Source organism: Prunus mume, linkage group LG4 (genome assembly GCF_029339155.1).
Source record: "Prunus mume cultivar Tortuosa linkage group LG4, ASM2933915v1, whole genome shotgun sequence".
NCBI classification, from domain to species: domain Eukaryota; kingdom Viridiplantae; phylum Streptophyta; class Magnoliopsida; order Rosales; family Rosaceae; genus Prunus; species Prunus mume.
The window spans coordinates 26,781,433-26,807,803 of NC_142701.1; the positions used below are offsets into that span (position 1 = coordinate 26,781,433).

General features: G+C 35.2%; 1 protein-coding gene across 1 annotated transcript; it reads left to right on the plus strand.

Moving 5' to 3' along the window:
* Nucleotides 1–7,481: 7,481 nt before the first annotated feature.
* LOC103328603 (phosphatidylinositol 4-kinase beta 2-like) lies at nucleotides 7,482–24,846 on the plus strand. Its single transcript, XM_089049976.1, has 17 exons — nucleotides 7,482–7,826; nucleotides 8,202–9,683; nucleotides 11,514–11,705; nucleotides 13,171–13,219; nucleotides 14,385–14,517; nucleotides 14,688–15,153; nucleotides 16,381–16,461; nucleotides 16,553–16,672; nucleotides 17,558–17,627; nucleotides 19,456–19,553; nucleotides 19,636–19,740; nucleotides 20,988–21,041; nucleotides 22,556–22,699; nucleotides 22,849–22,902; nucleotides 22,992–23,066; nucleotides 23,894–23,977; nucleotides 24,066–24,846. The coding sequence occupies exons 2-17, from the start codon at nucleotides 8,238–8,240 to the stop codon at nucleotides 24,165–24,167; spliced, it is 3,273 nt and encodes a 1,090-aa protein (XP_088906102.1). The 5' UTR covers nucleotides 7,482–7,826; nucleotides 8,202–8,237; the 3' UTR covers nucleotides 24,168–24,846.
* The last annotated feature ends 1,525 nt before the right edge of the window (nucleotides 24,847–26,371 follow it).

Here is a 26,371-nt window from a genome sequence, read left to right on the forward strand (position 1 = left end):
ACAAAAAAAAATCTTATCAATTTACTTAACTACCAAAAATATGTAGGTAGGAACCACTTTGTGGAGGTTCTATCGTATAAATATTCTATCATTACATTGATTATCTAGTACAAGATAAAACTCGATTGTTAGCATTATACTACCAACATTCTAAATATATATTGATGAGTTGTCAAATACGTATTGGATTCATAGTCCTTACATCATCAAAGAGAGGCGACCCACGAGCGTAGTTATAGCACTTGTGTTAATGAGTAATTCACTACAAAACAAACAAATTGAGTCTTGTAATCAATTTTTCTTATGTCATTATGATAACATAATGCATATTGTGGTAGAAGTCTATGTGTGTGTGTGTATGGAGACGAGTGATATAATACTTTTTTTTTTTCACAAATTAAGTATAGCATTGGCCTCCAAGGTTTTGATGATTGTACAAAATAGTTATATAGGTCATTTGAGTCAGTTAGTTTAGCACATGGAGAGCACGTGTGCTTGTTAGAATTGTTAGCTATTCTATTTAGTATATAAGCTTAGCTTCTATTATATCAATATTCATTAAGTAAGAAATCAATATAAAAATCAATTTACATTCTCTTTGTATTTCTTCTTAGTGTGCTTAGTCCTATCTTTGTTACCATGGTATCAGCGCCCGTCATGGTTTGAGTCCATTGCTCTGTTCTTCTATTCGTTCTCTTCCATTGTACTCATTCGATCTTTTCTTCTTCTACACAATCTCATCCTCTTTCTTCTTTGATTTTTGCAATTTGATGGATCTGCTATTCTGCCACAAAAATTTGTCATTGCTGATGAGGAGAGTGTTACCTCTGAGCTCACTATTGTATACACAGAATGAAATTCGTACTGACAAAGCTCTATTGGGCTTGCTCATTGCCTGATTGTCGGATGATGCGATTGAATATGTCATTGCTGTAAGACTGCTCGAGAGGCTTGGATCAACCTTTATGATCGCTATGCTTCGGTTTCTTGTGCTCACATTAATCACAAAAAACTAAGTCTTCACACTACTTAGAAAAGAGGTGATAATGTTGAATGTTTTCTTCTTCACCTCAAATATATTTGTGATCAATTATGTGTTGCTAGTGTAAAAATATCTGATGATGATGTGATCATAGTTGCATTGAATGGTTTGCCAAGTGAATATGACATGATTTACACAATTTTGTTTGCTCGTGAGACTCCTCTTTCACTGAAAGATTTTAGGGCATAACTCTTGGCTGCTGAGCCAACAGCCGAGGCATGTACTATGAGTTACTCAGCTTTGTATATTAATCAACCACTTGTTTCTAATTCTCAAGGTGCATTTTCCATAGCAACCTGTTCTGGTTTATTGCCAACTCCTTCTATGTCTCTATCTCAAGCTGTTTTGTTTGGTGCCACAATTGATACTTATGTCTCTAGCTCTGGTCCACGCTCGTATACTTCTAATAATTCTGGTCGAGGACATTTTCATGGTGGTCGGAATGCCTCTAGTTTTCGTGGCAGGAAGAAATCAATACAAAAATCAGTTTATATTCTCTTTGTATTTCTTCTTCGTTTGCTTAGTCTTATCTTTGTTACTAGGTTTTGGATCTAACGAATTGCAACAAAATGCAAAACTTAATAGATCTCTATTATCTATGGAAATATCATTGGTCATCTAGAATGGACTAATATTCAATCTCTTCATAATCCGTTTATGCGCAATTCCTTGTCGAGTGTTTGCATTTACCTGAACTTTCAATGCATTAAAGTCTTCATAAGGAGTTCTCTTGTGAGGACATGACTTCCTATCCATTATTGCATGCCATTTGATCCCTTGTTGAAGTAGAACCACAATTCTCTATGAATAAACTTCTTACGTCATTGTGACTCATTTTATCCTAGTGTTTGTATAACATTACAAAATAGCATTTACAAATCAATTTAAGTGAAACAAAACAATGAGCCTAGACAAAATAAAGAAATCCTATTTTGTTATTAAATCAAGAGAAAACCAAATAAAAATCCAATGTAATCCATAGTATAATGATTTTTGCAGATCAAATACTCGATGATTGTCATTATCCAAACATGTAAATTGACGACTCAAATTATTAAAACACATACAAACAAGCTACAACCACTACTCATCATACCTTATTACGAGGTTATTTTCCTTGTGTTTCATGCTTCCAAATCTTTTAACGTTGTCATCTTGCTCGTTGGAAGTTACATCTTTTTTGTCTTGCCTACTTTTTGGAGCTTTAGCATTTTTAGGGTCTATTTGTCCCTCATCACACCCCAAATCAAATATATTATCATGCTCCTCATTTAGTTTAACTTCATGTTGATGGGGGTGTGGAATGCGCAATGTTCTATCATTATCCTCATTTTTTTGATGCTAACTCATAAATATCAACTTTAACATTGGAGAGTAATTCATCCATACAAGCAATAGTGACCACCAAAGTTGCCACGTCTTTTTATTGAACTCAACTCTTTGGCACAGTGAGTAATTGTTTTGGCATAATCTACGAGACCTCCATATTCAGCTTTAATACCAACCTTGTCACCTTAAAACCCCTATCTTTTTTTTTAGCCACTTCTTTATTTTTTCGGTCTCTACTGTGCCCCACACAATGAATGGTAGCATAAACCTATCCACAAGTAGACTACCATGAGCAATAACATCAAAGTAAAACAATTGAAGGAATAACAAGCAGCCACATCGATGTATACTTAATTGTTCTCCTTAAATGACCTGACATTATACAACAAAAATTTGCCTTGAATGAATAACTTTCCAGTTTTTCCTTGCTATTGCTTTGCTATCTCTTAACAAAAACAAATATTTTATATTTACATACACGGAAGTGGTTGTACATAGCAGCGTACATAGAGCGAACATGGCAAAACCAACTTTGAAAAAGTCACATGCTTCTTTTGTCCCCACCGTTATATACTTCAACTAATTATTCTTTAAAGGCTTCTTTCCAACCAATGAAAAGAATTTTGCACATTTACAATGTGTTGCTCATCCATGGATCCGATGAAGTTATCTTCCTCTCTTCCATCCTTAACATCCATTATGAGTATGAAGGCATCCATAGATATCTTAAATGTTTTCCCATGTAGCACGATTGATGATTTAGAATGATTGAGTTTATCAACCAAAAAATGACATATTGAATACGAGTTTTCCGTACTTCAATTTCTTGAATTGGTTATTTTTTATCATCACTTAAAACATCTATAGTGTCATTTACATCCTTCGGACTGCATCATGTGGATATCTTCAAATAACTCTTGTTCAAGGCATTTGTAGAAGGTTTTTAGGTTCATACTCGGTTTTCTGAGTAGCATCCAACTGTTGCCACATATCAGCGATTTTCTTATTTATCTAATGAAGAAAAAAAATATAATTCAATCAAATCATTATAAGTTGTGAGTTGTAACATCTCTATTTAAATGTATTCTTACCAATTTATTATCTTAGTATCCACCTTCTCCACTAATTTGTATTGCTTCATTTCATTGCCCTTGAATTTCCAATTTAAAATATTCACATTTAGTTAGTTCTATAAAAAATACTTAATATACTGGAAAAGATGTTTAACACTTACATGTAGTTAAAATAACCGGTCTTGAAACCAATCACCGTTTTTGACAGGTCTTTTGTTGTTTTTTGCTATTTACCCTTATTATGCTATCACTTTTCCCACCAATTTATAATTCCAATTAATGATGAACCTGCATTAAATAAGAGAAACATTTTGTCATATCAAATAAACTCAATTGAAAATAATATGTCAACTCATATGCAAATTGCCAAATTATATCAAACAAATTCAATGGAAAAATAACATTTCAACTCATATGCAATTGTCAAACATGATATATGAAATTGCAGGACCCTTAGGCATTGCATGACGTAGCGTGACAATTGATTGTCTAGACCTTTGCCTAAAACATGTAACTTCGGAATCCACAAGTAAGATATGAGGAAACCGCAAGGTTTATTGATAAAATTGGAATAACAAAACATAACCCTAACCGTGGGTACAATGTGCTTACATACTCCTAATGACAGGACTTGCCCCGAATTCCTCGGAATTCGTGATGGATCTTGTGGTTTTTCCTATATCTTACTTATGTCGGGCCCACTTACTAATTTCAAATATCCTTTTCCCTAAAACAAAGGAAAAGAGGGCCGAGACTTCTACTGAAATTTTGGCAGTCTCCATTGAAAAATGAACTTTACCAAATTTTTCAACCTGTCAAAAAATGCAATTTAATAATCACCAAACTTCGGCATGCACAAAGCACGTTACACACAACAAACAAACAGGCCTCTGACCTCATAACCAAATATTTTCTAAAATGTTCTTACTTTTGAACTCATTTATAAAACCATACATCTGTAACACATATTGTAACAGTAATCAGAGAAGACCTTTCTTCTTCCAAAATTCATTTCCACACTTAGAATAATACAAGCAGAGCTCAAACAGTTTATTTTGCAGTTATACCAAAATTAAACCCCAACCTACCTACGTACCTCTTTGTGAGGGATTAAGCCACACATAGTTCTTAAGTAAACAATCACGATTTAGATAATATACGATTATTTAAAGTAATACAAACAATTAAATTTACATTCATTTACAACATCAAATTCGACAAGGCACACATTGAACACTTTATAAGTTCCTTTTCCCTTTATCAGTTCTTTCCCACAACCATACCTTATCCAAGACGTATGTTGCTGAACAACCCTTTCCAAACCATAAATCAAACATTCATACCTGTGTAGAGCACTCACGAAGCACAAGTTAAAGAATCTCAACTCGAAAACGAATCCACACATATATATGTATATATTTAATATGTATGTATATATATACCTCACACCATCATCATGTACCAAGGGAAAACAATCCAACCCAGGGATCTTTTGACTAGGCCACATGGAAGAACCCTCAACAACCGTGTGGCCAGAGGACGAGCCGTCCAATCGGAGGACTGGGCTCCCGACATGCACAGGAGAATCCTTGATACTCGTGCGCCTGTGACAAGTCCTACGCATACATACTACCACGTTAAGGGTCTACAAAATACCCCGTCAAGGGTGCTCGGGTTCCTGTATATCCAAATATCCAAGTGCTAGGGAGGTACATATCATAGTGCACATTATGCACATCATGTACCGGGGAAAAAATCCCACCGTAGATCGTTTGGCTGAACCAAACGGAGGAATCCTCAACAACCTTGTGGTTAAGGACGAGTTGTCCAATCGGGGATGGGGCTCCCAGCACACACAGCAGAATTCTCAATACTCGTGAGCCTGTGGCGAGTCCTATGCACGCAGACTACCCCTCTAAAGATCTACGAAACACCCCGTTAAGGGTGCTTGGGTTATGACATATCCAAATAATAACCACAGATCCCAAGTATCCATTATCCATCAATTCCAGTATCAGTATCCAAGGGGGGTGTACATGAGATAGCGTGTCATCACCAAGATCCAAAATCAACTTTCATAAACTAATATATAATAAAGATAATATTCTCAAAATCCAAATTTCAAATATTCAAAGGTGCCCCAAAATCCAAATGCTGCAGAAAATAAACTTCCACATCTTTCCATTGGTGTATGGCCCATTAGCTGGTTCTTCCTAAGCACGTACAATCCAATCCATGAAGTTGAGTGATCTGCAGACACAGTTTTGAGCTAACTTAACTCCAAAACGCATTAAATGAGTCCTAAAGCCTAAAACACTGAAACAAACATAAAATAGATTAAAAGCACAAGTTTAACTAAAAAACATAACGAAATCATAAGCTAGAAAGGTATAAAATGATATGTAATATGCACTGATCAATATGCTTATAAAAAGGTTGGCAAAATTTTCATAAATGTGGCGAAATGTCTTGCTCTTCGTGACAACCTAGCTTTTGCACTGAACAAAGGTTAGCGAAAGATTCAGGTTGAGGGCGACACTAAAATAGTTGTTGACTACTTATGTGCTAAGGTGGAGCCTCCTTGGACCTTACATATATTCATTTCGGATATCCGCTTTATTATGCTCTTTCTGTGAAGAGATCCAATTTCATCATGTTTTTCAAGGAGGCCAATTTCATTGCGGATTTTGTTGCTAGTCTAGGACATGATCTCAATCCCTCATGTTTGTGAGAGAATAGGATCTCATTATTTGTAAGTAAATTCCTTCTATTTTGACCTCTTGGGCATGCGTTCCCTAAAGGCTTCCTCTTGTAATTTTGACATTTCCTTTATATGTGAGGCTCGAGTTGCAATTTATATACACATAAAGAGCATGCAATTCTTCCTCTGTGACAAAGTGAAAATGCACAAACCCAACTATGGGCCCCCTCTTCTCTACCCAATTAGCTACGATATTTTCTCTTTCATATGTTAAGAATTCACTTGAACTTGCCTTGCACTTCACCTTCTCTTCCACTAGCCACTTAGGTCTATACAACCCCTTCATATAGGCCTTAAGGAGATTTTATACGTATTGCTTAAGAGAAGAGGAAATTTTGTCCCCGCTTCGGATTCTAAGAATGCAGATAGGCCGCTTGTTTGGTAATGGTTAAAGGCAAGGAAAGCAGAAAGATGGTGCTTTTCGGCATAAGCTACTTTTATCAGTGCATCCATAGCCTTCCTCTTCTCAATTATGTCTTTGGTTCCAACTTAGCCTTGTTTTCTTAGTTATTGCATGAGAGCCCCTTGAACTCCACTGTTGCTCAAAGAATTAGTCTCTCTCTCTCTCTCTCTCACTTTCTTTTATTTATTTATTCGAGTTTTACTTTTAAGGGCATTAAAGTCTATTTATGTGAGTTTTGAGTTATTTTCAAAAGTTTTATAAAAATTGACATTTATGAAAGTAAGGGGTAATTTTGGCTAGTTTTTATAAAAACTACTATCCTACCCGGACAAACTCTAATTATTCTAACCCCCCCCAAAAAAAATTAGGGATTGTGTGATAACCATTTTATTTTTTAGTTTTATAGTTTTCACTTTCCATTTTCATTTTTTTCGAAAACTGAAAACATAGTTCTGTTTTCACTTTGTTTGCGCTTGTTTTTCATTCATTATTTTTACATCTTCACACATGAAATGTACTATAGTTACAAAAACTCATATGTGTTCAATCGGTGACATACTCAATTCAAGCTTGGGAACTTCCAAATCCAAAATTCACAAAAAAAAAAAAAAAAAAAAATCATCCTAATTTCAAAAAAATCATCAAAAAATTATATGAACTCTTTGTAATATGCACTTTTAGTTATCACTTTTTTTTTTGAACTGAAATTTAGTTACCAAACAAGTTTTATTTTTTAGAAATTAAAATTAAAAAATTAAAAACTAAAGATTGAAAAAGATATCAAACGGCCAGAATTTTAAATAATTAGGATTTGTTTGAGTAAAGATAGATAGGGAGTGTGAGTGACGTTTTAATGTAGGCCGTGCTCACAGCCTCATTTTTAATCCCTTGGTTGGGCGGGTGCTGTTTTTATGTTGAACGACCCACCCAAGCTCTTCGAACCCAATATCTTCCCCCTTGTGCCTCTCCATTTATCGCTCCACCTCCTACGTTGCCAAAGATCGTACACGCAAGAATTAAACGTGGGCTCAGCTATCGCACTCTCCCCCTCCCTCTCCCTCTCCCTCTCCCTCTATTGCTCGTCTGCTCTGTCCATGGCTCTCTCCACCGATATCCTTTTTCGCTGCACTCTCCCTCTATTGCTTGTCTGCTCTTGGCGGTGGTGACCAGATTGCACTTGGAACGACCGGAGTTTTGGCAGCGACGTTGATCATCCAGGTACTGTTCTCTCATCGAGAAATCTGATTCGTTAAATCTTTCTTTCCAGATCGATACCGTACGCTTGATCCAGATCGAAATTCGGAGGGGATGAGCGAATTAGGCAACTATGTACTCACCAATTAAGTATTAAGTAGCAGATTGAATTGGATTATTATACCATTATATATAGTACCAATTTCTTTTCTTTTTAAAGAATCATATACAGTACTAATTTCACGCCTTAATTCGAATGGTAGTACACAGTAAATTAATTTTTGTAAATTAGTAGGTATAATGTGGAGGTTATCAGTTGAGGAAATTCAATTTAATAATCTGACCTCATTGCTTCTTCTAGGTTTGTAGTTTGAAACTGTTTTGCTTGAATTTTTGCAGGTAATTACCAGAAAATTAAATTTAAAGTGAATGTGAATGGATGGCCCCATTTTAAAGTTCCGCCTTGGATTCTCCAAAGCTCAGGGAGATTCGCCTCGAGAGATCACCTCCCGCAGCAACCTGTCAAGTGACACTGGTGAGAATGGGTGGCTCATTCGGTTCTTTGACTCAGCATTTTTCTGTGAGTGGATCGCTGTTAGCTACCTATACAAGCATGAGCACTCGGGGGTACGTGACTACCTTTGTAATCGAATGTACACTCTTCCCTTATCGGGTATCGAGAGCTACTTGTTTCAAATATGTTATATGACAGTGCACAAGCCTAGCCCGTCTTTGGATAAGTTTGTGATTGATATGTGCTCTAAGTCGCTTAAGATAGCCCTGAAGGTGCATTGGTTTTTATTGGCGGAGCTTGAAGACTCTGATGATAATGAAGGAATTAGTAGGATTCAAGAGAAGTGTCAGATTGCGGCCACTTTGATGGGTGAGTGGCCGCCTTTGATACGTCCTCAAAGTGAGTCGGCCAGCCCTGGGAGCAAGAACCAGGTATTGAATAAAATATTGTCATCAAAACAGAAGTTGTTGTCACTAACGTCTTCCCCACCTGCTCAGAGGTCTTTTTCTTTCTCGCCTTCATCAGGGAACAATCTGCAAGAGGATGGTGGTCTGTTCTCTCCTGATGAGAACAAAATATTTAAAAAATTCATACCAGGGCCAAAGGTTCGAGATGCATTGCTCTTTAGGAAGTCGGTGGAGAAAGATGAGGATGACTCTGAAAAAGATGGGTTCTTTAAGAGGCTTTTAAGGGACAGTAGAGGTGATGAGGAGATGGGTTCTAAGATTAGAGATTCTTTGCTTTTCAGGAAGTCGTCAGAGAAGGACAATGATGATGCAGAAAAGGATGGGTTCTTTAAGAGGCTATTAAGGGATAGTAGAGGTGATGATGAGGAATTGACATCGAGCTCAGATGGATTTTTTAAGAGATTGTTTCGTGATAGTAAAAGTGATTCTGACGATAAATCAATTTCTAAATCAGTGGAAGATGAAGAAAAAGATGGGTTCTTTCGGAAGTTTTTCAAAGATAAGTTTGAGGACAAAAAAGATCGAATTGATAAGAATGTAGATGAGGATGCACCGTACTCTGAAGAAAGATGTTCAAGATCAGCTGAAGATGATGAAAAAGAGGGTTTCTTCCGAAAACTCTTCAGGGATAAGTTTGACGACAAGAAAGATGGGAATGATAAAACTGAGGAAGGGAGTGCCAATGGAGAGGAAGAAGAGCCTTCTGACTTTTCATTGTTCCGAAGATTGTTCCGTGTGCACCCTGAAGATGCGAAAAGTACTGCTGCCACTGAAAACAGCAATAATGGTGGCTTGTTAGAAAGTAGTCCAGGGACTGAGAATTTTTTCCGCAAATTGTTTAGAGATCGTGACCGTTCCGTTGAAGATTCGGAGCTATTTGGTTCAAAAAAACACAAAGAGGTAAGCTTGCATCTACTTATCTATCTGTTGCTTCGCTGGTAGTGGAAGTATGGCCTTTGTTATGCAGTGCCGGCTCTTTCCCCAACTACATAATTAATTAAATTATTAATGAGGCTGCCTTTTCCTGCAGTTTTGTTAGATTTTGTGCAACATGTGCTAAATATTTAGTAATGATTTGTTGTAAATTCTTAGATGATTTTTTGAGGGATTCTGTCAACTTTGAAATTCTTGAATTACACTACAATGTCTTATGTTTCTTTCAATGTTGTATGTAATCCAGTATAATCTGTTCAATTTAGTTTTTGATTTTGATTTTGGTAATTCATTCTCTTGAAGTTACCAAACATTAGATTGTCAGTTTCGGTCATATAGGCACTGCTATTGGCTTTGCAGTTCTAAAAGGCCACTGAAATTATGCGTTCTCATGTATAAGTTCCAGTTGCAGATGTTATGGCTACTTGTAGTTGTGGATAATGAGTTTTCTTTACTTATTGGATAGGTATATAGAAGTTAGCGTAAATAAGTAGGCTAAGATGGTGGATTGAAATGCATAACCTGTTTGAATGATGAAGTCGTATTTACTTATTTATGGGAGTTGTACTGTGGCTTTGATATATACGTTCATATGCAGTGTTGTAGGCTGAGATGACGGATTGAAATGCATAATCTGTATGAGTGAAGTTGTAAATACTGATTTACGTGGCTCGTACTGTGGCTTTGATAAATATGTTCATATGTGGTGTAGTTTTGATATATGCACATGTGCAAACACATAAAGATTTCCTAGTTTATTCTTATATTTATCATTAAGTTTTTCCAATTATGGTTTAAGGTGTTTATATAACCTCATAATAACATATACATGTGTCAAAAAAGAGTGACAAGTATTTGGTTATTTTAAAGGTGCATCATATGGATGATAAATATATATATATATATATATGATAAATATATATATATATATATTTATTTATACTCTGATGTAGAAAAGACGAGGTAAGAAGGAGATTTCAGATGAGAGACTGATCCCTGAGAAAAAAACATTCAAATTAAAAATGTATCACATAAAGGGAATTCGGTGCAGGATTTCAATAAGTAGATGTGGGACTAGAAGCTGAAAATTATTGTTTGAAGAAATGAGATGAGAAGTAAAGGAAAATGATCTTGGAAGAAAGTAATATTATGTTGATAAGGTGGTTGATTCTGTTAGATCAGGAGCCAAACGACTGATAGAGTATAGGAATGGAAAGGGCTTTTAACGAAACTTTTTTGTGGGATGATAATATTTAAAGACATGGAACTTTGAATGATTCAGAATTGTGGAGAGGAAGCTTAGAAGGTAGTGAGTAACTTAAAGCTGTATGGTGATCTCCATGTATTCGTGGGGGAGGAAGCTTAGAAAGTAGTGAGTTAGATTAACTTAAGCTCTCCATATTAAGTTAAAAGTTTTAAAAATGTATATGGATATACTGCATCAGCTGTAGAGGTGTGCAAATCTGAACTTCGACAGGGTACAGGTCATTTTGGAGTTTTTTTCCCTAGTTTAACTGGTTGGAAGAGAAGTTATCACCCCCAACTTTCAGTAGCAGACGAGCTGCTAATTATATTATTTTAGTAGTTTAATATTATATTTTCTGATATTTTAGTGATGCATTGACATGATAGTATCTCTAATCCTAGCAACATAGCCTCCTAGACTACGCTCATGTGCAAGATGAAGGGATTGTAGGCAATAGTTACATCTATTTTATTCATAGTGGTTGAAGTTCTTCTCGAAAAGATGCATAACTTATTTCATGTACTGAATCTGTCCACTGTTTGATTTGACAGAAACGCCCTGGTTCTCCAAAGCAACAAAATGAAAAGTCAAGTGCAAAACCCCCACTTCCAAATAATACAGCATCCCAATACCGTAAAGGGGCTTATCATGAGTCGTTGGACTTTGTGCAGTCACTATGTGAGACGTCGTATGGTTTAGTGGATATATTTCCAATTGAAGATCGCAAGAGTGCTCTTCGTGAGGTTTATGCTCATTTGGCTTATCATTTAGATTTACTCTGCACACACATAGCATATATTTCCAATTGAAGATCGCATGGTTAATTGACACTGATATAAAACTAGTGGTTTTATTTTTATTATTATTTTATTTACAGATTTTTTTTTCATCAGTCCTCTGGTTGATTAATGCTCTAATCCTGCTAACCATGTGTATAAAATTTCAAGTCAATCCAGTGTATCTACATGGTTTTGGAATTAGTAATTTTGTTAAATAACCCGCACACTAGATCTTGTTCTTTAATGTAACCAACGGCAATAGACTAAACTAGCAAATATTAGAAAAACTTAGAAACACACAAGAATTATACTGGTTCGGCAGAACTTTTGCCTACGTCCAGTTGTGATTTCTCTAGGTAGAGAAATCACCGCTCCTTTGATTAATAATAGAGATTACAGAACTTTTGCAACCCTAGAACTAATCTCAAAACTCTCGGCTGTCTCTGGCTGTTTTTCCCCCCTAAAATAAGCCTTGCTGCACCTATTTATAGATATAGAGTTGGCTTACATGTCCCAAGCTGATTGAATTCCTATTTCAGTGGATTAGGAAATTACACTTATCCAAATCCAAATAGACTTCTAGAAATCCAAACCTAAATTGAATAAGGAAAACTGAAATTCTTTCCTAATCCCTCTAGAACAAGAATCGGTATACCACTAATTTTCCTAAAACAATCCTAAACCAACTAGGACATGTTTGACGAGCCAAAATCCTAACAAAATTTTCTTATAAATTTGATATTAAAAGTAGAAATTGAGTCTTGTTGATGGAATGGCTGCTTATATCATGTCAGCTTGAATTTGGTAACATTGTGTGCATTATTAAAGCACTAGATCTAGCTGTCAGTGTGGCTGAAAAGAACTGCTATAAAAATGTTATTAAGCTGTATAAACTTGCTAGTTTTATGCTGATGCCAGTTTAGCATGCCCCTTGTGTATCTGTGTGTCTATGTACGTAGATTTAGATACAGTTAGGTTCTTCAGGTTTTCATATTCACAAAATTCATTAAAAAATTATCACTATAATCCATAATTTAATCAACTCTTCATTAACTCTTGTAAATTTAGTAGTAATTTATGATAGAAGTAAAAGGTCAACTTGTCTAGATGGTTGGACCTCTTATCCACAGCTGGATATTACTTTGTAGCCGTAGACTTTTTGTTCAGAAACCAGTTTTTATTTTTATTTTTCTATAGATTCTTTTTGTTTTCTAATATGTAATTTGATCTAAAATTGTAATCAATATATGAAAAATGATAAGTCCAGTCTAGACCATTGGTCTAAATGCTAAAAAAGTGAAAATTTTAAATGGAACCTAACTAACCTAAAACAAGTAATCTAACATAAGTTTTTTTTTCAATATCATAAATACATGTGCATGTTTCTTTTTTCTTTTCTGACATGCGTTTGTTATTCTTGCATTTCTAGTCACTTGCAGAGATCAATTTGCACATTGATGAGGCTCAAAATAGTGGAGGTATTTCTTTAGTCAATATTCTCATGTGAAATGGTTTCTCGAGTTACATCTTATATTCTGAAGACAAATGCTTTCAGGGCACTCTGTGTTATATTTACCAAAGTATTTTTTGGGAATTGAGAAGATTGCAGAAATTTAGGTTCTAAAAATGTCAGAAATGTTTTGCCTGCTTCTATGTATATGATTTCTGACCCATTTTAAAAACTTATTGTACACTACTTATCAAGATATTGGTTCTCGATATATATATTGTTTCCAAGATATTGGAAATGGTTTGCAAAATGTGCTCTGTATGTCAGTTTGCAATATCTGGCATTGCATCCTTTTGTCTGAGAATCATGTAGTATATAAGTTATAACTGATCTTTTTGATTCTCTTCTGCGGTTTATAGATAGAATTTTGTTTTATTCCTCAAAATTTTATTTTGTTATTTCATTTCCAGTTCCTCCAAAACTGTTTTTCATCTTTCCCCTCCTCTCACCCCTCAATAACTCTAAAACACGTATAAATATTTTTTCTTTTCTATTAATGTTGTTTTGAACTTAAAAAATGGACTATTAACAAGGTCTGGGGCACATAAATGTTGCTTCTCACTATGGGCTTCGACTTCTACAGACTTTATAGATATGTCCTTTAGGAGCATTTGGCTGGATTGGAATGCAGCCATCTGCTAGCTTTCCTGTCAAAAGTTTATTTTAAGTTTTTGTTCTTTTGCTAGAAGTTTTTCGTGTTGCTTGGTCTAACTGCTATTTTGCTGTTTAGTTTTCTTTTGTGGCCATCTTGGCCACCTTTCTTTTTATTTTATTTTATTGTCATTTTGCAATAATATTCAGTTTCCTTTTCATCAAAGCTTGAAAGTGAAAATTCCTTTTTGTACTTGATGATCCTAGTTAAGATTCAGCCTCTTTTAAACTAAATCATATTTATTGGATTTCTTTTCAAGGTATGAAATTTGATTGCACAGATAATGCATGTGCATATACAACCAATGCATAAAAAAATTGAGGGATTCTGTCACCTACTGTTCTGAATTGTATTTTACCCTTTCAGTTATCATATTCTGCAGTTTTTCTATGTATTGTCGATATAAAGTTATGACATTTATGGCATTTATATCAACAGTTATCTCCATACTTTAATTTAATATTGCTGATTATAATGTTAGGAGTTTGCTTTCCAATGGGGAAGGGGATGTATCGCGTGGTTTATATTCCGGAAGATGAAGCTGTTCTTTTGAATTCTAGGGAAAAGGCACCTTATCTAATCTGTGTTGAAGTCTTGAAAAGTGAAATTCCAGGGTACGCTTACAGTTGCTTAATTTGTGCATTTGACTATGATATAGTTTTTCCCCTTATTGAAACAAGTTTCATTGCTAGATAATGGAAGCAGGGGTCCTTGTATCTGTTTGAAACTGAGACATTTCATTTCTTTTGTTTTTTTAATTTTATTTTGTGAAAACTTATTTAAGCAATCCAAAGGACATATCTGGTTCTCAAAAGCTTTCTCGAGGAGGAATTCCTTTAGCAAATGGGGATGCACTTCTGACAAGACCACCTCCCTGGGCATATCCATTGTGGACTGTCCAGGAGGTCTATCGTAATAGTAATGATAGGATGTCGAGCTCGACTGCTCAAGCAATTGACCAGGCAATGTCACATACGTCAGAGGCAAAAGTGAAATTTGTTACTGTTAAAATATCTGTGGAGAAGAAATTGCATGGCCAGACAGTGAAAGCAGAGAATATATCAGGGAGTTGTCAACGTGGAGAGGCTGTAACTGCATCAAAAGTAGCGCAAGGGAGTGATTTGGAGTGGGTAAGGGTAGTGCTAACTGCAGATCCTGGTGTTAGAATGGAGGACATTGAGGATCAGGGACCCCCTCGATGGAAGGAACATCGTCGTGTTCCAAGTACAGTGGCTATAGAGGAAGTAAAGGTAGGCTTTGTTTGGTCATCAGCACTTATTGATGTTAATTTGTCATTTATTGATTTCTGAATGAAAACAAGTAATTTATTCTTGTTGCTTTTTGTAAGTTATCTTCCAATGTTGATGGAATTGTTTCTAGAGGGACTTGTCTAGTTTCTCCATTTCCCAATATCAATGGACCGATAAGAATATATGTACACATGCACAAACACATACATATAGTCATTTTCTAAGGGGCAATGCTCTCTTGCCAGTCAGTCTGCTATTTTGTATATTGAAAATGTGTATTTTAATCATTGTCTTGTCTGAATGTGTAGCCTTGTAGATTGTCTGAACATTACCGATTTTTTAATGAGGTGCTGAAGTAAGGGATGACTACCCACTATGTATTTAGTCATCTGCATTTGATTTGAATGACTGAGAAACTCTTTTTTATTATTATATAAGTTTTATTAGAGAACAAATCATGTCAATTTCTTAACCCATAAATTGATATTGCTGTAGCATGAAAGTTCTATTGTCGTTTTTTGTGTGGAAAAGAAACATGATTTTATTAAAGTAGGAAAGCTAATTACAAAGAGTGGATAAGGAATCCACAATCTTGGAAAGAAGTAAAAACAAGAAAGTACAAATCAAAGGGATGTAAAATAGGACATGCTCACTAAACGAAGAATTCTAATCTTGCTTCACAGCTGCTAACAAATCCTACATTATTGAAGAACAAGCATAATCTTTAAAATCAGTAATATGCTAGCCTGAATCTAGATACTTTCTATGCACAGATTAAAAGTATACAAATTTATAAATAAACCCAATCCTAGACATGTATTTATAAAAAAACTCAAGCACTATTTAAACATAGAAACACACCCAAAATCAACCTCAAAGTCAACTTTTTGGGTGTGTTTATAAATGGGTTTTGAGTGTGTATAATGATGGGTTTTGGGTGTGTTTATATGTTTAAATAGTGTTTGGGTTTTTTTATAATTTCAACCCCCATTTTGGGTGTTTTAGTGAAACTCCCTTAAAAGTAATGGTATTGAAGCCTCGAGTTATTATTTTATTTTTTTGGTTGAAGAAGCCTCGAGTTAAACAAATGACAAAATGGTGCTTTTGAAATAACTTCTGTATCTGTATAATTTGCATTTTCTTTTTATGGTGTATGGATATTATTATTTTAATCTTGAACTTACTTTCTAATTTCTTGCCTTGTTCGTTAAATTTTACTTTCTTCAGGCTGCTGCAGCGAAAGGAGAAGCTCCTCCTGGACTCCCTCTGAAAGGGGCTGGTCAGGATTCGTCAGATGCACGGCTAGTGGTGAAAATTCATGAAAATTGAAATTGTGTTAGAAGTTATCTCATGGAGATGCTGAATTTTATTGTCTGACGACATTCACATTTTTCACCAGGCTAATGGCAGTACTCCCGAGGCCAGCAACGCCTTGTCTGGCGAACTTTGGGAGGTAAAGAAGGAGAGGATACGCAAAGCTTCAGTTCATGGAAAACTACCTGGTTGGGACTTGCGCTCTGTGAGTATTAACCTGCTTCTCTCTCTCTCCCTTCTCTCTGTGTGTGGTGTTTGTATGCTTTCAATCACAGTGAACATGTATTGATCATGTTTTGGTAGTGGAAGCTTGATATATGCATGCAAGGGAGTGCCTTATAGAAAAAAAAAAAATGCTCATGTGATATGTTATTCTGAGTGTGCATTACTAACTTAAAGTCTCATCAAGATAGTGAAGGAAAGGTTTCATTCATGAACAATATTTCTGGTAAAGTTGAGGGAAATTGGAAATTCAATGACTACCCCTCTCACTTGAATGAGTTTACGTTGAAACATGATTTTGACAAATTACACCGTTCTTAAATTTATCTTCTGGTTTTTCTGATCAAGATGGTTAAGACAAAACTATTATTGTCTTTTTGGATTTTTTGGCGGCATGTTGATCTTTTTTAATACCAAACTTTTTGAATTTAAAATGATTTAATGGGATTTTAGAGTAGTGCAGCTGTAAATGACTCGAGAGAGAAGCATATGGTTGCAGCCCCACTGTATACCTTGCAAACTTGGGGATTGGGAATGAGAGTTTAGATCACAGGACTTTTGGAACAAGTGATTCAATTCCACATTGGACTACTAGTGGACATGAAAAGCTTTGGCTGTTTGGAAATAAAACAGTAATGTATGTTAACTTAGTCACCCTTTGAATGGGTGGAAATTATAGTTGTGGTTGGCTTTTGGTCACTTGCCATTTCCTTTTCATGAATGCTTGAGGTGTTTTATGTTTTAGCTATGTAATTATTAAGTTTTAATGGCCTTGGTTTTTTTGTTTTGTGTACATTCTCTGCCATTCTATCAGTTGTATAAGTGTAAGGTATCATATTGTATTTAGCTTCATCTGTACTTTGTGCAGGTTATTGTGAAGAGTGGTGATGATTGTAGGCAGGAGCATCTTGCTGTGCAACTTATTTCTCACTTTTATGGTAGGTGTCCTTTTTCTAAGTATTTTTGTTTTGTTTTGTTTTGTGGATGGTAGTTCTCTCTCTCTCTCCCCCTCTATTACTGCTCAATCTTTGGTTTGATTAGGTCAAACAATATACTTTCTTTAAACCTATTAGGAAAACAGATGCATTGTAGAAACATTGAACTGCACAGTGCGCCTAGATAAAGTGCCTTTCTGAGTGTCCTCTTTGTTACTTGTGTTGCACTATGACTAGGTGATGATAAAGAAGCTGTCTCCTGTTTCTTTCTCTTGGAGTTGTTTGTGGAGAATCAGTCGAAATCCACTTGAAGAAAGCTAGTTGTCACCTCTAGGTCTAGTTCATGCCAAGAAAATCAACTGAAAAACGGGTGCAAAATTAGGTTAAGATTAGAAAAACGCATTGTATGATTTTTCAAATTCCAAAAGATCACCATAAAACTCAGTACAAAAAACCATGTCACCGTGATGATAATGTCATGCTGATTTCACCTTCACATAATTGTATGCTTTTTTCCTTTCTTTTGTTTACAAATTTCTGGAAAACTTTCTGGATTGATTTGTTTCTGCTTCCAGGTAGAGTTTGTTAATCTAAGGCTAGGTTAGATAGAGGAGTAAGATAGATTAGAGAGTAAGAGTTTAGGGAGTAGGCTTACGGTTTGATGAAATCAGCTCTTTTACGATGAATTTATATGATAAACAGTTATGACGCAGATACTACTATCTGAGACAACACAGGTACCCAGTAGCATAATAAAAAAACGCAATATTTTAACAGTTTCTCCTTCACTTTCACATTGAATTTATATGATAAACAGATATTACTCAGATACTTCTCGTACCACCCTATTTTCACTTTGACTCCAGTTTCTCTTCCATATTTTGTTGATCTGTACTCTCGTAGCACATCAATAGTGCTTCAGTTCACCCTACAAGAACATGGAGTATCTTTTTAAGTATTCTCAGATTGGCAATTTTTTCTTTCTTTCTTTAGTGTCAATTCAGATTTCATGTCTCCTCAACTGCATTATAATGAATGAGTTAGCTCCTGCTCAGATATTCCAGGTTGAGGACCAACCATCCCAATATGTTTGATTATGTAACTCTCTACTGGGCACCCAGTGTTTCAGGAAATGCTCTTAGTTTGTGTTGTGTAAACCAAGGATGAGAGTTGCCCCTTTGTTTTGACTGCTTATTAAATTGAGTTGGCTACCACAGATTTTTGGGATGGGCTTAAGACAGAGATCACACTGTCCGATTTCACATAGAACTCCTAAACCCAATTTATTTTCTTTTTAAACACTTCAAATAGAACAAGATACTAAGAGGGGAAAAATAGCTGTTGGAGTGGGATCCAAATAGGTAGTTATGGAACTCAATCGGCTATAAAAGGCCAGTTGAGGTCCAGCCATATTATAGATATGTTATTATATGAAATAGTTCAACTGATGTGTTAATTGAGTGATTTAACATACAAATCTGTGTTTTTGCCTTTGCTTCAATAAATTTCGTTTCTTCTCAAAAAAAAAAAAAAACATAACCAAATCTGTCATTTCTGTTCAACCAATGTTGATATGTTCATTGATATTTTCGTTCATATGAACCACTATTATTTCCATCAACCTCAATACTTTCATATTTGTTCAATTAATTATCTCTAGTGGTCCCACATTAGACATAAATTAGACTAGTTGGCAATAGTAGTTGATTAATGCTTGTTATGTATGTTTCCAAATTTATCCAAATCATTTCGTTGTTGCATTTTGTTTCACAGTAGTTGAACCCACTCATCAAAACTAGTTGAAGACTATAATCATTGGATTTGATGGCAGATATATTCCAAGAAGCTGGTCTTCCCCTCTGGTTGCGCCCTTATGAAGTCTTAGTTACTTCTTCCTACACAGCTCTCATTGAAACAATTCCAGATACGGTAATCCTGTACCCTTGTGTAAGTGAATTAATAATTTCAAAACTTCACCACCTCTTTCATAATGTCCTTTGTTGTATTATAGGCTTCACTTCATTCCATCAAAAGTAGATATCCCGACATCACGAGCTTGCGAGACTTCTTTATTGCTAAGTATCAAGAAAATTCTCCAAGTTTTAAACTTGCCCAGGTAATCTCCAACCCGATGAAGCAGGTTGCTTTAAAAATGTCTTCTGATTAACTCAGCTTTATCCTCATCATGATTCATTGCAATCTATTGCAATGGGGGAATGCCTGCTGCATTTCTTATTTTATTTATTTTAAAATTTAGAAGTACTGATAGAGGAAGAATTTGGAAACTCTCAGTGGAATTGTGAACTTTAAGAATTGCCTTTAATCACTCTCTCTCCTCTCTTATTATGGTTATTTGTTCGCAACTCCAGAAGTGAAATGATGGTATATCTGTGGGTGAAAAGATCTTTATATTAAGCATGGTCACTATGCTGTTCTTCAACAAATAAAGTAGCATTTAATTATTTGACCATAGATTCTGAAAGGTCCTGAGAATAGAGAGTTGTCCAGATTCAGGTTGTTTGTACCTTAGATGACAATGTAGGACTTGGATCAATTGGTTGCTGAAGCATAGCATTTATGATGAAAATAAGAAATGTAATTCACATTAAGGCATCATTTGAATGCCCTTTTTACCTATAAACTGTAGATATTTAATCTCTAGAGCATGTCATATGGTCTCAAATTGTAGTGGCTCTTGTAATGTCATTTGTTCAATTACCTGACTTACAGGAAATGTATATCTGTTTGAGGCTCTTTTGGCAGTATCTGAAGCCATGCATTCTTTTCGTAGTTTTTGCCATATACATGCCTTTACCCTGTCCATTCTAAAAAGCTTTATCATTACTTCTGGATGACTCATGTACAGCTTTTGACATACTAATAACGGCTTATTTGATATTGATGAGATGCATCACTTTTATGAGTTTGGGTTGATGGTCTATTTTCATATGTAAGTTGTGGATAAGTCTCTGCATCTGCTCCTATTCTGTCAGATTTTGATTAGTCTTGACAGAAAAGAACTTCAGACGCCATGATGTGGCCAAATGTTGAAATAGGTTTTTGATCATGGTCTGTATATAAATTAAATCTTAGGTATTCTCAATTCTTTTTCAAGTACCAGATTACTGAGTCTCATATCAAGTTAAATAACCCAACCAATTTTTTGGTCATCTAAATGAATTTAAAGAAAAAAGTTCACACATGTGGGAAAAAATGTGCAGATCCAAGAAGTGCAACAGCTCAGAGCCAATTTTATCATGCCACCTGGTTACATTTAGTTAGTTATAGTTAGTTTCAGTGAAACCTAACGTTCTTAGTGAATAAAGAGGCTTGGATTGAACTTTCTTTCTATTTTTTCCGCAGAGGAATTTTGTTGAAAGTATGGCCGGATATTCCCTGGTGTGCTACCTTCTGCAAGTATGTCTCTCTCTCTCTCTCTCTCTCTCTCTCTCTCTCTCACAACTGTATAACAAAAGCATGTTAATGTTGTTAAATAACTCGCCTTCTAGATCTTGTTCTTTGATGTAACCAACGGCAATAGACTAAACTAGCAAATATTAAAACACTTAGAAACACACAAGAATTATACTGGTTCGGCAGAACTTTTGCCTACGTCCAGTTGTGATTTCTCTAGGTAGAGAAATCACCGCTCCTTTGATTAATAATAGAGATTACAGAACTTTTGCAACCCTAGAACTAATCTCAAAACTCTTGGCTGTCTCTGGCTGTTTTTCCTCTCTTTAAAATAAGCCTTGCCACACCCTATTTATAGATTTAGAGTTGGCTTACATGTCCCAAGGCTGATTGGATTCCTATTCCTAAGTGGATTAGGAAATTACACTTATCCAAATCCTAATAGACTTCTAGAAATCCAAACCTAAATTGAATAAAGAAAACTGAAATTCTTTCCTAATCCCTTTAGGACAAGAATTGGTATACCTCTAATTTTCCTAAAACAATCCTAAACCAACTAGGACATATTTGACGAGCCAAAATCCTAACAAATGTGATATTACTGTTATGGGGTTGCGTAGAGGGCAACTCAAACGAGATTAAGCTTCAAAGCAAATGTTAGTTTCAGAAATGGCTTGTTGTGTATATATATATATATATATATTCTCCTGTGGACGTCCGGACGTTATTACTACACAAACGCCATAGTAAACGGGGAGGAAAGCAGGTAGGGGTAGTAGAAAATACATGGCGTCCACACGATAATAATGTCCGGATGTCCACATAGGAGAACATCTGATATATATATATATATATATATTGTATGTTATGTTTATCCCACTTTGGCTATATGTGATCTCAGATGCATGTCACTGCTGGTTGGCTAGTCAACCATTACGTTTATCAGTTCTTGATTTAATATGTTTAGAGAAATTTGGAATTGGTAAAAAATTGTTCATGTTAGTTGCTTATTAACTTGTACTTCAAATGTAGCAAACTCCTTTATGTTAGCAAGCTCCTTTATGTCACTGGTACAAGGGTATACAGGTTTTAATAACAATGTAATTAAGAATTACTTGGCTTTCTGACAACAAATGTATGCTGGTATTTGTACACAAGATTGTAATCCCTAAAATTTCAGTACTTTGATTCTCACAATAAAGTTATTTATTTCCTGAACATTAATCTAATATTGATGTGCACGAGAAGTAATAGTGTGGAATTGGTAATTATTTGCATGAGAGTGTTTTAAGTTAATACCAGCATCTGCCATATGTGATATAGATGTGTGAAAAAATCATATATGATAATACAGATTGAAATACATCTACTAAATATTTTACATTTGTTCTCATTTTCAGAAGCATGTGCTAGAGAGACGTTTAGTTTCTCATGTACTTTCTATCCTTAGTTTCTCCTGGTTTAGTCTTTTGAAGAAGGAGGTGTAATTGTTTTCCATCTACGTGTTTGTTGTTTAGATAAAGGATAGGCACAATGGAAATCTCTTAATGGACGAAGAGGGTCATATTATACATATTGATTTTGGCTTCATGCTCTCCAATTCACCTGGGGGTGTAAATTTTGAGAGTGCTCCATTCAAATTAACACGTGAACTTCTTGAGGTAAGAGATGGAGGCTGGCTTTGTTTATCTTTCTTGCCATATTGTGTGCAACAGTCTTTCTTGCTGCTTGTATTTAACATTTTAGGGTGAATCATTTTGCCTTTTAAGTTTTAAATGTGGAATTGAATGGACTATTCTGATTATGCTAGGTCATGGACTCTGATGCTGAGGGAGTTCCGAGCGAGTTCTTTGATTATTTTAAGGTAACAAGAGAAAACACTTGTGTATTTTTTAAATTTTTGTAAAGATGTATGTCTTTAGATGTCTTGTAAATCTCTTTTGTTGTCTTCAGGTTTTGTGCATTCAAGGATTCCTTACATGTCGGAAGCATGCGGAGCGCATTATTCTTCTTGTTGAGATGTTGCAGGTAACACCAACTTTAGCTGTCGATGAACTCATGTATATATATATATATATTTTATGACCGTTGGATATAATGTTAAGCGTATTTGTGGCCCAAATATTCCTGTTGTAGCGAGATGGCCAGTTTCAGTTATGGTCTCATAGTTTTGGTCTGGATGTTTAGTGCAGAACTCTTTTTTTGGACCGGCCCCTAATTACTCTTATTGGACATAATGTTTGGGCGCAGCCTTCTTATGTTAGGTGCTAGGACGGTTTAGTAATCCCCTAGCTCTCCTCCCCCTGATCTCTCTCTCTCTCTCTCTCTCTCTCTCTCTCTCTCTCTCTCTCTCTCTCTCAACTTTTGGAGAGAGAATATTCCCTAGTTCTAATTTTGGACCCATTATGTTATATCAGGGTAATGTGGGTGTCCTGTATACCCAACCAGACAATGGATAATTAGATATTATTATGGGCCTCTCAGTGGCTTCAGAATTTCAGGAATTACTATTTTACCGTATTCTTGAAGATTGGAGAGCTGTTGCATCTCTATAGTGTAGTTTTTATTTCCACTGTTAGGTGTTTGAGCTTTGTTCAGTATGTTATACTGTTTGTAGTGGACATCTTGACCACTGATGGATGAACTGGTTTTGGTTTTTTTAATTCAATAAAATGTTTCATTATAAAACAGAGACAAAACTCAAAAGTGTGCATGTGCTAGTCTATTGATGGGTCTGTTGATGGCCATGCAAGAGAATAGAAACAGTCTCTTCTCACAAAGAATAAGAATCTTAAAAATGCCTCCTTTTATGGTTGGCTGACTCAGGCTACTGTTTGAAAATGTTTTTGGACCAGGACTCTGGTTTCCCATGCTTTAAAGGTGGTACACGGACAATACAGAACCTACGGAAACGATTTCACCTGAGTTTGACAGAAGAGGTTTGATTTTGTTTTCTTGTTTTGTTCTTGAACTGTATTATGTTTGATTGCTATGGTTGTAACAGTGTTGCTTGATGTTTTCTATCAGCAATGTGTGTCCTTGGTGCTTTCTTTGATCAGCAGCAGCTTGGATGCATGGCGAACAAGACAGTATGATTATTATCAGAGGGTTTTGAATGGAATATTGTGAGGTTAGAATTCATTGATAATCACATGGTTTTGTTTGGAAAAGCCAGCTCAGTGAGTGTTGGTCAAAAAGTGCATATGCGAGCTGGCTGTGTTTTCCTCGGAGGTGAAAAAGGGGATTGTTTACAGTGGTTTTGGCCTGTTTTTTCTGGGTGAGGAATTTGTAATTGTATCGGCAAAAATACATATTCTGCATCTAGAAGGCTAAAATTAATTCAGAAGGGTATATTCATTGTTCCCCTTGTTTCATGTAATATGAGACTCTGCTGGCTGGTGGGAATTCACTTATTCTTGTGGGAATGTTCGACCATACGGACCCTCCTCCTGTTCGTTGGACTCTTCATACTGTACAGAGTGATTGCAATTGAGGACAGAGTAGAAATCCAGTGGCTATGACAGCCATATTTACTACTGAGTGCCATTGCAACGTATTTTACACTGGTTTGTGATCCGGATGAGCCAGCATTATTCGTTTTGTGAATCTTCCATTTTCAAAGTGTGGTCGGGTTTCAATCTCCGTGACTTGGCTCAGCTGGGTGGCATCTATACATGAGTCTGATTTTTCCATATTCTTGTATCAGAAAGCTTTGTTAGCAAAATGCTTGAGAATCTTCTGTATGCGATTGTATCATGTGTAACTGATCCCATTTACATAGTGAAATCTGTAGATTCCATTTTCATCATATTAATGGAGTTTTCGTGGCATTGAAGTTTGCCTGCAGTTTGTGTATCGTTGGATCGAACGTATTGGTAGCTTTGCGACAGCTCAACGTGTCTATTAAGTTTACCTCAGGCATGCAAGGTTAAAGGAAGCTATTTGGATTTAGCCTCATAGGGCTGAACGCAAAGCATTCAGATGGGTGTTAAGGAAAAAAACCAAGTTATGAAAAAAGAAAAGGGAAGATAAATTATACTCGGTTTTTATGGTGTGGTGTGGACTTACACGTATAATTATTTAGTAAATTAGAAGGCCAACAACACAAGTTCATTTGGTTTGGTTGAATGCAAAGACAATTTGTATATGTACCAAGTAGCCTCCTTTGGTATGTTGGTAGGTGTTAACTTGATTTTATTGCGGGTATGTTTACATCCTATCGATTTTTTTTTTTTTTTATTTTGGACGAAATGTTTACATCCAATCGATTGTTATAAATTTTTTTTAATTTTTTTTTTTAAAAAAAAGGAAATAAAGAAGAAGACATTTGTACTGTGAGGTGTCACGTTCCCAAGCCATAGTTACCATGTCTTGACATTTGTCAATTCCTCACTCTCTTATACATAAGGATGGACCTCTATCACCATTACCATCACCACATATCTAAACCCTAATTACTTTTAATAAAGAGTTATTTACACTAAAATTCCTTGAAGTTTTATGTTTTTTTTAACAAGCTCCTTGAGATTTCATAAATTACACGAACATCCCTTGAGGTTTTAAATTGTTTTACAAAATCCTTTCGTTGATTTTTTGTCCAAAGATTGATGATTTTATATATAAAAAATGGTGATGATTTTCTCACTCCTTTTTGCTTTTTAATACTTTTTATTATAACATACAAGGAAGTGTAAGTGGATAAAAAAGAAATGGAAAAATCAGCCCCCAAAAAAATATTATCTAAATGACAAAGTTAACCTTTGAGATTAGATTACACATACATTCATAGAGGTTAATTTGTCATTTGCATAGGTTTTTTTTTATATATGAAATCATCAATTTTTGGACAAACACTTTTGTGAAAATAATTTAAAATCTCAGAGAATATTCGTGTAATTTATGAAATCTCAATAAATTTTGTGAAAACACTAAAAAACTCATGAGTTTTAGTGTAATTAACTCTTTAATAAAAGCACAACTATTGCAATATAGCTAGAAAAGTTTAAGTGGGACAACTAATTAATGTGTCTAAATTAATTATTAAAAAAAAGAATATTATACTTGACTAATTTCCAATAAACCACAATTTATTATCATGAAAATAAACTACTATAAAGTAAATCTTTTAAATTACAAAGCGTTTTAGAAAACATATTAGCTAGTTATCTAAAGATAAAAAAGTTCTACTAATAAATGTTTAATCTAAAGAGAGGAAGTTGGATGGACAGTAATTAAACAGTAATTCAGAAAAAAAAAATTAATTATTAATTTGGGCAGTAGAAGCGGAATATAAGATATATAGAAATGAAGAAGACAAGAGAATTAGAGCAACA

Coding starts and splice junctions, on each gene's coding strand:
- LOC103328603 (XM_089049976.1), top strand. CDS start 8,238: ATGGATGGCCCCATTTTAAAGTTCCGCCTTGGATTCTCCAAAGCTCAG. Junction 14,518..14,687: donor TTGAAAAGTGAAATTCCAGG/GTACGCTTACAG, acceptor AACTTATTTAAG/CAATCCAAAGGACATATCTG. Junction 23,978..24,065: donor ACCTGAGTTTGACAGAAGAG/GTTTGATTTTGT, acceptor GTTTTCTATCAG/CAATGTGTGTCCTTGGTGCT.